The 14,682-nt window shown below is 37.8% G+C and overlaps 2 protein-coding genes and 1 long non-coding RNA gene across 3 annotated transcripts; 2 read left to right on the forward strand and 1 right to left on the reverse strand.

Moving 5' to 3' along the window:
• Positions 1-234: 234 nt before the first annotated feature.
• LOC132844247 (uncharacterized) lies at positions 235-1,847 on the forward strand. Its single transcript, XR_009648340.1, has 3 exons — positions 235-336; positions 1,478-1,533; positions 1,643-1,847. It is a non-coding gene; the product is annotated as an uncharacterized LOC132844247 (long non-coding RNA).
• Positions 1,848-4,611: 2,764 nt separating this feature from the next.
• On the forward strand, positions 4,612-6,989 carry LOC132844083 (CMRF35-like molecule 6). The gene is made up of 5 exons (XM_060867245.1): positions 4,612-4,839; positions 5,298-5,639; positions 5,693-5,884; positions 5,995-6,099; positions 6,979-6,989. Exons 1-5 carry the CDS (start codon positions 4,734-4,736, stop codon positions 6,987-6,989), a joined length of 756 nt encoding a protein of 251 aa, XP_060723228.1. The 5' UTR covers positions 4,612-4,733.
• Positions 6,990-9,897: 2,908 nt separating this feature from the next.
• Positions 9,898-13,870, reverse strand: LOC132844246 (phosphopantothenoylcysteine decarboxylase-like). Its single transcript, XM_060867481.1, has 5 exons — positions 13,550-13,870; positions 12,628-12,723; positions 12,423-12,551; positions 11,118-11,286; positions 9,898-10,988 (listed from the first exon to the last, which is right to left on the reverse strand). The coding sequence occupies exons 1-5, from the start codon at positions 13,706-13,708 to the stop codon at positions 10,888-10,890; spliced, it is 654 nt and encodes a 217-aa protein (XP_060723464.1). The 5' UTR covers positions 13,709-13,870; the 3' UTR covers positions 9,898-10,887.
• Between the last annotated feature and the right edge of the window lie 812 nt (positions 13,871-14,682).

Here is a 14,682-nt window from a genome sequence, read left to right on the forward strand (position 1 = left end):
AATGTTTTTGACATTAAACAACTTTTTACTGCTTTAGATCCACGTGTCACAGGTTCAACTTCAATACCTATACAACCTTCATCAACATCATCAGCTGACCTTACTCCAGCTCCTCCTCCAGCAGGTGATTCTGTTCAGATGCACATAGTATAACTACATGACTTTGAATCTGATCCCTTATAAATGATCAGCATGTAGGTTAAAGTGACTGTTTGTTTGTTTCTCTTCCAGGATTTCTAGCTTCCACTGTGATCACTGTCTCTGTAATTCTGCTGCTGCTTCTGATTGGAATCATAATCCTCATTCTGACTCTACAAAACAGACACAAGATGCAAGGTTCTCACACTCAAACTACACACATGATAAAATGATTAGCACAAACGTTGGGGAAGATGTACTTCTGTTATGCCTTGTAATCTAGGGACATAAGAACAGCAGATGGATGCACACGTTACTTCCATCTGGAGCTTTCTCCCCTTGCCTCCCTTTCACTGGCTCTCCGCAGTGGTTTCCTCCCAGAGTATGACACTGCCTACACTCTCTACAATGCCTATACTGGCCTGATTTCCTGTCACAGTGACAGCACACATTAGCCTTGCTTTTATTTGACATACTTATAACATACAGCCTGCCACCTTGGTTGATGGGTGAAAATCTACATTATTTTGTAACTAAAATGATACAAAAAAGTCATTTCTATTGTGACACACACGACACAAAACAGATGTTAAATGTTTAACATGTTCAGGTTCATCATTAGGCAGTACGGTGATGCGATGCTGCTTCACAGCTCCACGGTCCTATAAGTGATAGTGTGCAAATCCCTGCAGTGGAATAATGTACAATATTTACAATATTTAAAGTTATATGAATGTACAGTATAAGTGAATGATTGATTAATGAATGGATCACACAGTCTGTTTAATTGATCTTGTTTATAAAGAAACATTTAAATATGCTACTTATATGTGCCATTTATTCATAAAAACACATTTCCTGTGCCATAATATTTTAAAACCTGTCAAACATATAATTCATGTTTTAATTTAAAATAGTCCTTATTATAGGGGGGCACAGTGGCTTAGTGGTTAGCACGTTCGCCTCACACCTCCAGGTTTGGGGGTTCGATTCCCGCCTCCGCCTTGTGTGTGTGGAGTTTGCCTCGGGGGTTTCCTCCGGGTACTCCGGTTTCCTCCCTCGGTCCAAAGACATGCATGGTAGGTTAATTGGCATCTCTGGAAAATTGTCCGTAGTGTGTGATTGCGTGAGTGAATGAGAGTGTGTGTGTGTGCCCTGCGATGGGTTGCCACACCGTCCAGGGTGTATCCTGCCTTGATGCCCGATGACGCCTGAGACGGGGGCACAGGCTCCCCGTGACCCGAGGTAGTTCGGATAAGCGGTAGAAGATGAATGAATGAATGAATGAATAAATAACAAGAAGAATAACTATTGCTAACTTGACAACTTTTTTTAGAAGCAGGAGCAGCTTCTGTTGGCAGGCATTCTGACCAAGACTCAGGAAATGAAAAGAGGGTAATTATCTTCATTGTGTGTGTGTGTTCAGTTGCACATGAAATGATAGAAATGAAAAAAATCTAAGTGTTTGTATATAAATATAAATTCTGTTTCTCTTTGTTTTCAGGTTTGTCTTGCTCTGTGTGACTATGAGGAGATGAAATATGCTGAAAGTCTGATTTACACAACAGTAAGTTTTTACAGCAATGCCACTAGCTCTAATGAATCAGCTACAATCATTAATGATGAGGTGTTGTGTGACTATACTTCAGTCACTTACACTGCTGTATGCGGATAGATTATTGGATCATGATTTGTGGTCCAAGCATGTGGCACTGGATTTCTACAATTTTGTTCAGATCTTATTTCTTCTTCTTCCCTTTATAAAACCCTTTAAAGCCCTAGGGAACGTTGAGTGGGAGATAATTTGTGTAGCTTCAAGCAACTTCAATCTGTTAATGTGATGCTTAAATGTTCTGTTATTAGAATAAAGGTTGATTTTTGTAAGAGAAATGTGTTAATGACTTGATGATGTTGTGGTTCAGTATAATGCAGTCGTGATCTATCATCCAATCCGATTAACCCTGACCTTGCAGTTTTGTAGCAATCTGTTAAATCTGTGTTTGTGCTGTAAGTCTGAGGTTGACTGTTATATGTTGTATTATAACTAATAATGACCAGTAGAGGTCAGTGGTGGTGTGTGTATGTTGGAAGCTGCACGAAGCTGTGCGTGTCTGTTACGTTGTTAATATAAATTAAAGCTATAAACAGAATGACGTCTCTGTTCTTGTATACAAGCTACAACATTGACAACTACATTTGTAAAGTTCGTCGCGACAAACTTTGATGTTGGCTTTGACGATGCAAGTATTCGCAACGGATGGTGCTTTTTGGAGGCAAGTGGACATAAGGGTTAGTGTTGCTTTTGGAGGCAAGTGGACAGAAAGCTAGGTTGCCAAAACATTTGGAGGTAAGTGGAGACAATCATATGACATCATCCAAATACTCCTGAGGAAGTTCCCCACATTGGGCTGATTGTTTTGATATGTCACTTATCCATGTTGTGCTAATTTTTTATTTTCACGTGACGTCACATGACGTCATCAGAATACACGTGAGGAAGTTCCCCTTATTGTTCTGAGTGTTTTGATTTTTTGATTTTGCATATTTGGGGGTGGGGCTGCGGCACAACCGAAAGGCCAGTCGGTACACCAGTTTAAACCTTTGTTCAGAGTATCACCCTAAAGGAGCTGGCCGAGTTTGGTGTAGTTAGTTTGAAAGCTTGCCGAGTTATAAACCTCCAAAGTTTATAATGGGAGTCTATGGGAAAAAAGGCCATTTTGAGACCCGGTACCGGAAGTACCGGTACTCAGATCGCTTATAAAAGTAATAGCAACAGACTTTAGACCAGGGTCTACAACATATGCATGTGGCTTGAAAGCTCTAGGCCGCATTAAGTTTTATAAATTTTTGTCTAAGCTTAAATAGGAAAACAGAATGTTGGCTTCTACAAAGCCAACATAATAAAAGATACCGCTGTCTGAAGCATGTGTGAAAACACACCGATTCTTTTGTCCAGCGTGCTTCAACAAGTCCATATAAGGGCATATACGTCACGGAATCTCCAGATTCTAACTGTCTGAAGGAAAACGTTTCAGTGCCCAAAGCGACACAGCATCTCATTCGCTTCTCAGCTTAACATGTCACATATGTAACATTAGTGGGAATTCAACTCTAATGTTTTGGCCTTGAACATCGCTGGTAAGCAAAGATTTGGCTTATTTTCAGACACCATCAAGAGGCGTCGCACAGAGGCGTCATGACCATTCAAAAGTGTCCCCTCGATTTATTGAGCCATATGAAGTCCTAAGAGGCCTTGCATTATTACTTTTTGTCGTGAAGTTGTTTTGTCGTGATAACGATTTAATATTCTCGTTATGTCGACACAATAAAATTATGAGAAGATGTTCTAGAGGCAGCACCATGGATGATCACATGGGCCTTTACTTTGCTCAGGGACTCATGTGATTGACAATGTTCACATAAATGTCCAACACATAAGAAGGAGGCTGTGATGTCTTCAAAGTAAATATAAGCTTTGAGAAATTAGAATCATAAATATAAGACCACAAATTAGTGAAATATTAGGGGAATAAAAATAGAAGCATTAAGTGTACATTAGTGTAGGATGTGCAGAAGTGTACAAGTACGACATGCTCACAGTTTGTAAGTAAGAGGTGCAGTATAACAGTCTGAATTGTGTGTGTTAAATGAAATGCATATGGAACAGCAAAGTGGTGTCCAAGGACACAGATAAGAAACCATGGTTGGTCCTGGATATTGTTCATGAGGCCAGTTGTGGATGGAAAGAAAGTGTCTTTGAGTTGTGAGCGGTGATGAGGTGAGTATGGATTCAATACTGTCTTTGGTAGGTGGAACTTCTTTAGCTGCTGCAGGAAGTACATCCTCTGGTGTCCTTTTTTAATCAGAGAGTTATGTGCAGAGGTCCTGTGTGATGATGATTCATAAGAAGTGGTATAAGAGCATAGTATCCTCTGGGGAGTCACACAGGATGATGGGAGCAGGTACAGATATAGATACAGATACAGAAACATCACACCACTAGTGTTCACAGACAATCAGCAGGGACGTTTAACTACAAGAAGATGATCTCAGGCCTTCAGAATAGGAAATTATGAGGTGTTTTCCCAAAGCACCACAAACTTCTACAATTTGGTCCTACACTATCATTATTAAAATTTTTATTCTTCCATTGTGAATTATAATCACCAATGTCAAACACAAGTGATTGTTTACATACGGTAACTGACAAGAGACTAATATTTTGTGTGAGAAATTTGAAAACATCTGTATTAAGATGATGTAATTCACACATATTTCGCTCACACACATATGTGCTTCCTGTAGAGCTCTTTCTCACTCGGTCAGAAGGGGAAGTGCGCACAGCATCATTTTTATTTTAAACACAGTTGAAGACACAACTAATACAAAGCTGGACAAAGACAGTAATGGTGTGTAAAGGAACAGGAGCTTTAATATCTTTCTGAAGTTGAGTTGGTGTAGAGATCAAGGTCAGATCTGTTCTGTGTAGAGGTCAGATCTGTTCTGACCAAATAAAGACAGGAAATAAAAACCAGTGGGTAAATTCAGGAAGATTCTCACTGTTTGATGACACCAAATCATCAGAGTTCTGGGTGATGATCAGAAACCTCACTGTACAGGACACTGGGAAATACCAGTGTGGAGTTAATATAACTTCAGGGAATGATATTAAGACATCCCTGGAACTGAAGGTAAAGGAAGGTGAGTCTCCCACCACTGCCTTCTGTTTATCTTTACAAAGCTCTTGTGTCATTAGCAGACATATAAAATATCAAATAATCATACTTCAGTACTATTTTTATATAACATTTTCATGCTTTTTTACTTTACATTTTCTTGGACCCTGGATCTGTGATCGCTAACTACCAGGCCATCAGATCATTTAAGTTCATGAACATCTGTAGCTTTGCAAACGTTTGAATATTGTATAAAAAAATCCAAATTTTCATGTGAAGGTTTTTTCTAGGCTGCGACACATAAGTAAAACAGTAAAAACAGAAGTAACAACAGCACTGACAAAGAACATGTCAATGTTACATTTTTTGTTTTCCTATATCAGCAGACCTTATAGTTTTTGTCCTTAACTATTGTACTGCTTGTTATTATGATGGTGAGGCTTTATGACATATAAACTGATCTGATTGGTTGTGGAACTGCAGATCTGTCTTATGAGAAGTCCATCAGTAAGACTGTCCATGCAGGAGAAGATTTGACTGTCAGCTGTAAATACCCAGAATCCCTCAAGAGTGACCCCAAGTTTGTCTGCAGGAGGCTGCAAACTGCTGCTTGTTCTTATAATACATCTGTTAAAGAAAGTACAAAATATGTAAAAACTGGGAAAAAAACCTGTATGATGACAGAGAAAAACCAAATCATCAGTGTGAGTATTAGAGATGTAACTGAGCAGGACTCTGGTGAGTACTGGTGTGGAGCCGAGGTACCTTGGAGATCTGATCATGGATACAAAGTTTATTTCACACGGATCGACCTGACAGTCACTGGTGAGTTTGTACAGAGATTTAGACACATCGAATTAATGTTTTTGACATTAAAGAACTTTTTACTCCACGTGATCCACGTGTCCCAGGTTCAAGTTCAATACCCATACAACCTTCATCATCATCATTATCATCATCACTAACGTCATCATCGACAGCACCACAATCATCAGAATCACCATCATCATCATCATCATCATCATCATCATCATCATCAGCTGACCTTACTCCAGCTTCTCCTCCAGCAGGTGATTCTTTTCAGATGCACATAGCCTAACTACATGACTTTGATGAATCTGATCCCTTATAAATGATCAGCATGGAGGTTAAAGTGACTGTCTGTTTGTTTCTCTTCCAGGATTTCCAGCTTCCACTGTGATCACAGTGACTGTAATTATGCTGCTGCATCTGATTGGAACCATAATCCTCATTCTGACTCTACAAAACAGACACAAGATGCAAGGTTCTCAAACTCAAACTACACACATGATAAAATGATTAGCACACATGTTAGAGGGAGATGTATTTCATGCATTACAATCTGAAGAAGTTAATTAAAGATAAATGCATTAATAAACAAATGATGTGTATTGTGTGTATTGAAGTGTGTATTGAAATAGATCAAACATCTTTTTGGTCACATCAGCCATAACACATTGTAGTATTCTGTGTTTTACACAGAACATGATTTGAGGTCATTTAGGAAGGCTTGCGAGATTGGTGTCACATGCAGGGAGTAACCAGTACTTCCTCTTGGCAGTCTTGACAATAATTTTTGTTTTGTCCTTTTACCAATTTTAGAGGGACGTCCTGTTCTTGATAATGTCACGAATGATGACCTTAATGGTGTTACATGGTACATGAAATGTTTTGGAAATTCATTTATACCCCTCTCTGGATCAGTACCTTTAGACAGTGAGATCCAGGACATGCTTTGTAAGCTCTTTAAGGACCATGGCTTTAGTAGTCAGATGAAAACAAGAAAATGCAAAGAAAATCCCACAAAAGACAGTTGATATTTAGGGTTATTCTTGTTGTCTATTAAATCACAGTATGGTGGAAAAAGTGGTGTTTTGATTAATTACCTCCAATATCATCAGTAATTATTACTGATATCGTGCCTGTTTTTTTTTTCTAGCAGACACAACTTTCCAAAATTCAGGAAATGACCAGGTGATAATTGTTTTCAACTGTGTGTGTGTGTGTGTGTGTGTGTGTGTGTGTGTGTGTGTGTGTGTGTGTGTGTGTGTGTGTGTGTGTGCGTGTTTTCAGTACCAAAACTGACTGTCTTTCAAAAATAGAAAACATTTATATTTTTGTTTCTGTTCCTCTTTGCTCTCAGGTTCCTCTTGATGTTCATGAATATGAGGAGATTAAAATCACCAGACGACTTTCTGCCTCAAACGCTGAAATGTCCACCACAATCTCCTCTGATCATCAAGCTGCTTATGTACAGAGAGGGTTACCCACAAACCCCTGTGATTCAGTATATTATTTTGCTCAACTACCCACAATCCCCTTTGACCAGAACAAACAAAGCTCAGTTACCTAGATGTCTCTGAAGCGTGTCTCGGTGCTCAACTAACTGAAACACACTGGAAATACAATAGAAGTTTCTCTACACACTCTTTTTTAATGATCATGCTGACTGATACATACCTCTGTGCTCATAACTTCTGTTTTTCAGCTCTCTAGCAGAAACATTCTGGAAACATCTAAAGAAGCACATTTGTGCAAATTATTACTCTGTTATGAAATATTTACATTAACATTTACCGCATTTAGCAACCGCCTTAATCCAAAGCAACGTACAAAAGTGCTTTTACTGTAAGTCTCTATCGATAAATACATTAACATTGGATCACTAGGTTACAGAGTTAGGATACCATCAACCTAAATCTCTATTCAAGTTTTTTTTTTTTAATATACAAACACAACAAACAGGGAAGTGATAGTTCATATCATAAAAAGTGCTAGATATAATATTATTGATATTTAATTAATCTTTATTGGTGATCTAATGACCAGAATGTTAAATAAAAAACAAAAACCTTTGCACATTGTGTTATTTCTAAGTAACAAAGTAGAATCAAATGAGATGCTATCAAATGAGACCTTTATTTAAACCATTACATATAAAATTACAATTTAAATTTTTTTATAAAAATTATATCTGAAAATGAATACTTTGACTTAAGACTCCTATAGATGGCAGTATTTACATTTACATTTATGGCATCTTCCAGATGCCCTTATCCAAAGCAACATTTTCTTTTTTTTTTAAATATACACAAACAACAAACAAGGAAAAGTGCTAGTTCAATATTTCAGGAAGAGGTAGGTCTTCACCCATTGTTTGAAGATAGCCAGTGACTCAGCTATCTGGACATTTAGGGGAAGTTCATTCCACCACCTCAGTGCCAGAACAGAGAAGAGTCTTGCTGTATACAGTACCTACCTCTTACACTGAGAGATGGTGGGACCAGTGGAGCAGTGCTGGTAGATCTACGGGAGCGAGGTGCAGTGCAAGGAGGGATAATAGCTTTGAGGTAAGAGAGAGCTTGTCCATTTTGGCTTTGTAGGCAAGCATCAGCATTTTGAATTAATTTCAATTTGATGCATGCAGATGCCCAATGCTAGTGGATGGAGCGCAGCAGCGGGTTGGTATGTGAGAACTTAGGCAGGTTGAAAACAAGTCATGCATCTGCATAATTTGCAGAGGAGGAATTGCATTCATAATTAGACCTGGCAGCAGTGAGTTGCATTAGTCCAGTCTTGAAATGACAAGAGACTAAAAAAGTGCCCGGGCAGCCTATGTGGACAAAAATCCTTCTGATGTTGTGAGGAAGAAAGCAACATGAGCATGTAATATTAGCAACATGCAAGAAAAAGGACAGTTGGTTGTCCATGGTTACCCCAAGGTTGCAAGCTGTAACCGAAGGGAAGATCATATCGTTGTGCAGGGATATTGCAGGATCCTGAACTGGGCATGAATCACCTGGGATGATCAGCAGTTGTTTTGCTGGGATTGAGTTTTAACTGATAAGCCGTCATCCACGATGATATGTCCGACAGACATGCTGAGATCAAAGCAGAAGCCATGGTATCTGAGGGAGGAAAGGAGAAGATGAGTTGATTATCATCAGCATAGCAGGGGTAAGAGTGGTAATTCAAAATAATAAAGCTATTTTTTTGGCTGTTTTTTCGCTTATTTATATTTCCTAGATCTATTTTAAATATTATGGTGCAATCTATATTTGTGTGTGTGTGTGTGTGTGTGTGTGTGTGTGTGTGTTTGGATGCATGTGTCGGTGGATTGATATAGAAACAAAATTCAAGTTAGAAACAAATAGAAATATTTGGAAAAAATAAATGAAGAAGAAAAAATTCTGAAATGAGTTTACACTCCGATTCCACCAGCTATAAATATGCATATTATGTGGTAGCCTAGTGGTTAATGTGTGGTACTCCTGATTGTAAGGTTGTAAGTCTGAGTCCCTGGTCCACCAAGCTGCCATCGCTGTGCTCCTGGTCAAGACCCTTAACCCTCAGTTGCTCGCCTGTATAAACTGTTTTAAAAATGTAAGCTGCTCTGGATAAGGGTGTCTGTCAAATGCTGTAAATGTAATACAGTTCTACAGATTAGGTACAGTAGACATCTCTACTTTCTATGCTTCAGTCAGTTATGTTACCTCTGTTTAGTACAGGTCATGTTTTGTGTGGCTTTACAATGCAATGCCTTTCAGTCAATGTTAAAATATTTATATGTTTGTTCCTGTTCCTTTTTGCTCTCATTTTTCTCTTGATGTTCATGAATACGAGGAGATTAAAAGCACCAAACAGATATCTCTTCTCCTCCCCCTTGTTTCCTTAGCAATTAACATTACTAATATAACTATCTTTTTAGCTGTTGCTTGCTGCTTGTTGCCCACATCCAGTCTGATGCAGGCAACTTTATATGAGCTTAATATAAGCATGCAAAAGAGACTGGTTGTTCCTCTCAGGATAAACAGGATAAACAGCCAAGCGGGAGCAGAGCTTCTGAAGATGTCATGTGCAAGTCGGCCCCATAATTTTTTTTTCTTTAATCTAGACAGATGGGACAAACAATTAACACTTTGTTCATATTTGCGACACAAAATCCTCAGTTTGAATGCATGTATGTCTGTGTGGGTGTTTGTGTGTTAGAGACAGAGCGAGAGCAAGAGAGAGATAGAATGAGTGTGCTATAAGTGAGAGTAAGCAAATCCCTGCAATGGAATAATGTAAAATATTTATTGAATTTTGATTATTGACTTGATCACAGTCTGTTTATTGAATCATGAAAGTAAAGAAAAAATGTTTACTCTGCTTTTTATTCATAAAAACATATTTCCTGTGTCATAATATTTTAAAGTAGACTTTATTATACAGAAATTATTACCAACCTTTATAGCAAATGTATAAAGTTACATTAATCAATTAATTGTAATTCATTAACATATTAATAAAAAAACAATAACAAAACAATAACTATTGCTCATTTGACTAATTTTTTTCAGCAGCAGCGGCTCCTGTTGTGATTCTCAACAAGACTCAGGAAATGACCACACTGTAAAATCTAATTAGTTAACCTTACTTAAAAAAGCATGCAAACCAATTGCCTTAAAGAAACTAAGTAAATTGAAATAGTGAAAATTGTTGTACAAAATAATAAATAAATGTTGCGCTAACAAATGTCTGTTTAGTATAGAGCACTTACACTAGAGTTCAAGTAACTTAAAATAAACTGTAGTTAGTAATTGATCATTTACTTCAGATAACCTCCTAACTTAGTGTGGACTACTTTTAAATCAATGGTTCTGCCAGAGCTCTCAAGTATCACGCATTGTATTTGTCACACAGAAAAACTACTATTTATCATATATTTACTATGCTGCAGCGCCCAAAATGTATCTGTCTGCACCGCAGTCTGTAGGATGTACAATAAAGGTAGATCAAAAAACATGCACTAAACTTTCATCACTGAGTTCACTTATAATTTAAATAAATGTTTAAAGGTATATTTCAAATTTCATTAAAAAAAAAAGTTACATTTGTAAATGACTTTATTGCACATTTTTTGTTTGTTTTTTAATTTTTTTAAATTAAAATTTGTCTTTTTAAAATACCCAAAATATAAGAACTTAAAAATCACACATTAAAGAAAACTATTTATTCTATAAAACTATATACAATATTATACATTCACAGTAGGATATATATTGCACTTTCAGTGTTTATCAACATGTGCTGTGATTTTCTCAGCTGGTCTTGGAAGATACTTTCGGATGGCATCCACAATAGTTGACACCTCTGCCATTGCACCTTTGCCTACAAACAGACACAAACTTTACTCCATGCTACACATAAATAAACAGGGAAAGTCATCAAGGAACAAAGGCTCTTTGAGGAATACTCTTAAAGTACTTAAAATCCACAAAGGTGTTACAGTGATGTTACCTTCATCTCCACAAACCAGCTTCTTATAAATGCAGGGGATCTCCACGTAGCCAAAGCCCTGAAGTGTGGCCACTTGCTGGGCAGTGATCGGATGCTGCCACATAGCCGTGTTCATGGCAGGACAAAAGAGTAGAGGGCGACTCGTGTCCCACGCTCTTACGATGCATGTCTGGGGAGGACAAACACTACATATTCATTTGGCAGAAAGATTAAACCAGATCATCAAGCCTTTTAATCCAAGCTTGTTAATTGATCAAAGAGTTAAAAGAGTTGGCCTGCCCTAAACTGCTCCAAGCAGTGGTTTGTGAACTCCAAAAGAGCCCCAATAAAATAACATAACGACTATTTCCCACACCATGGGTAAAAAAGTAATATGGGTGTTTGCCTTACATGGGACTCAGACAACATTCCATCATCAATGAACAAGAGAATGCCCTTATAAAAATCTTTGCACAAACTGCATGATAACATGGTCAGTTCTATAGCTCTGCAGAAAGCTGGGAGGTGTTCTGTGTTGGTGAAAAGTCTCAAACACTAAAATGTGGGTAAATCAGCCATTGGCTCGCCCATGGAGGTGATAGCAGTAATGTGAACAGCAGCATTGACCTCTGGCAGCCCACAGTATTTCCATGCTTACAGACTAAAATGTGCTACTCCTGTGGTCTCCATGACAGAAGACACCCTTGGGGAGCAAAAAGAGTCTGGATAAGAGAGTAGAGACTAGTGTGTGGTAGACTAGTTGGAGAATTACATACACACATACATTATACACATATGCATATAACTACTGTATATTCATTCGACCATTGTAAATCGTGACTTTTTGAATTTTTATTCTTGTCCTTGTTATTTTACTTTTTAGATGCTTTTTTGTACAATGTATTGTTTCCTTCCTTCAGAAACATTTAAAATGTTTCATTTAATGAATCCTGCTTATGCAAAGCTCACTCAACATGATACTGATTGTGAAAAATTCAAGGCTTAAACTGGGGACAAAGAGGGAGTGTTAGATTAAAATAGGCCTCTCATTGTAACACAATTTGTGATTCATCATTATAATTTGTGACCTTTAAAGGTGGTGAGTTTTTGTTTAGCTCGTCTTAGCTCTAAATTATTGTTTGGGTTGTTTCACTCTCAAACCGGAATGCCGTCTCATGACTGCTCCCCCCTTTCTCCATTTTCCTCTAAACCTGAGAATGCCTTTATGTAAGCTGCCTGTGAAATCATTAGAGAGATGATTTGTTAATCATTTTGAAATCATTTTCTAAATGTATATATCTATATATTAAAGAATCATAGTCTCACCAGAAGGTTGTCGCAAATACCACTGGCTATCTTGCCGAGTGTGTTTGCATCCAGTGGAGCAATGACCAGCAGGTTGGCCCACCGTCTCAGTTCTATGTGTAGCACAGGGTCTGAGCGTGTTTTAAATATCTAAGACAGATGAAATTCACATGGTTATCTCTTCATAATCTGCAGCAGTACTACGATGGATACCAAGCATACTCACCTCCCACTCATCTTTGTCTGTGTAGACATGGACAGGAACCTCAGCAACATTGTAAAAATGGGTAGCATGGTCTGTGGTGACCACCCGTACATCAATCTACAAGGAGAGGGGGTACGGTTTTAAAGATTATTTGACAACATATACCATCTCTTACTATTTTCAAAGAAAGGTGGGTATTTTACAAATGTGAAATAGCTGTTTTTATTAATGTAAGCTTTTAAAGGACCATAATGGTCAAGGGTGAGCTAGGGACTTTCAAAAACATGTCATGGATTGGCTAATCTAAATCCCCTCTAGCAACTAGGTGTGAATGTGTGCGTGGAAGCTGTGTAGTACTGTTGTCCTATCTGGGCTGTATTCCTGCCTGGGATTCCTGGGATAGGAACATCTACCAAATCTAAGTAATAAAACGGTTACTTGGTTGCATGAATGTGGTCTAAATCATGCTACTTAATAATAAGGTACAAATTTACAGTTTTCCATCGACCACGTATCTTTTTGTCGTTAGTTAACTGAAAAAAATCGAATTTTAAATGAAATTATGACATTTATACAATCATTATAGTGTACTATGTGTCCAGTAGGGAAGGTTTAGAGATGCAGCAGTCTGGCAACAGTGAAACCTGATGTCTGTACTTTTGAGAGTCACAAACAGCTGGAATCAAATTCCTTGTGTGTGTCAACACACTTGGCCAATAAACCTGATTCTGATAAAGCAGAAAGACTGCCGCCTGCTGGACACAGCAATACAGTACAATTACATTCACAGTGAATTTCCACTGACAAACACGCAACCTTCTTGTCCAACATCTTTAAAACTAATCATTCAAGAGGTTAAAAAAAAAAAGAATAAAAATAAATAACAGAAATAAAATGTATGGAAAACTACCATTAGCCCTATAATACTGCCTTATATACATACCCCGGGTATTTCGAGAAGTTGTGACACCAACAAAGGTAACTTCATTGCTGCAACACTACCAGTTACACCCACAACAACACGGAAAGTGGAACCAGTAGAGCTCAAGTTTAGCATCGAGCTAACGTGAGAATCACAAGTCGGCTGCATTGTACGAGACATTGCACGTTAACGCTTTGTAAACAAAAATATATTACATGTTTCTACTTGTATAACAGGCAACGTTAATAAAGCTCAAACTAGCATAATGTAAACACATGTTTTGCAAATTCTATTGCTGTTCGTTTCACTTCCGTCAACAGCGCCGTTATATGAGGTACGAGTGTATACAGCGCCCCCTCTGGAATCGGAATCAGAATCAGAATCAGAATCAGAATCAGAATCAGAATCAGAATCAGAATCAGAATCAGAATCAGATTTATTGGCCAAGTGTGTTGACACACACAAGGAATTTGGTTCCAGCAGTTTGTGACTCTCAAAGGTACAGACATAAATAACACTATACTATACAAGAAAACAATGCAGACGATGAGATACAATATAGACAGAATGAGTATAAAATATGAATATAGAATGATTAAAATATATAAAATATGAATCTAGAATATGAACGATCAGGTATGTACATAAAGTGTGGGAGTGCAAGTAACAATATTGTGCAATATTATGCTTTTTGTGCAATATACAGCAGCAGTAGTGTGTAATATACAGATGATGATGTATTAACGCAGTGGTTCATACACTATCGGGGGGGGGGGGGGTAGGCTACAGGATGGGAGGGGAAAAATAAAATCTGGAAAAAAAATTTTGGTAAATTTTTTTATCATTAAACTACTTTCATCGAAAGTTATAGTTTTGTATATACATAACTCCTGAATAAAAATTAAAATGTGTTTGGACTGGTTTGTCGGTAGTGAGCGCGGAAATACAGGAGATAAGTGGTTTTATTAAGCGAGTCATTGAGTCGTTCATTCAAACGATTCGTTCAAACGGCCGATTCATCAAGAATGAGACAGATGTTTGTGAATGGGTCATTGAATCTTTGACTCAACCGATTCGTTCAAATCACTGAATCATTCAAAACACGATTGAGTGTTGCTGTGAGGCGCAATGCTGTGATCTTTGTTTGGATTCAT

Source organism: Tachysurus vachellii, chromosome 4 (genome assembly GCF_030014155.1).
Source record: "Tachysurus vachellii isolate PV-2020 chromosome 4, HZAU_Pvac_v1, whole genome shotgun sequence".
In the NCBI taxonomy this organism is placed as follows: domain Eukaryota; kingdom Metazoa; phylum Chordata; class Actinopteri; order Siluriformes; family Bagridae; genus Tachysurus; species Tachysurus vachellii.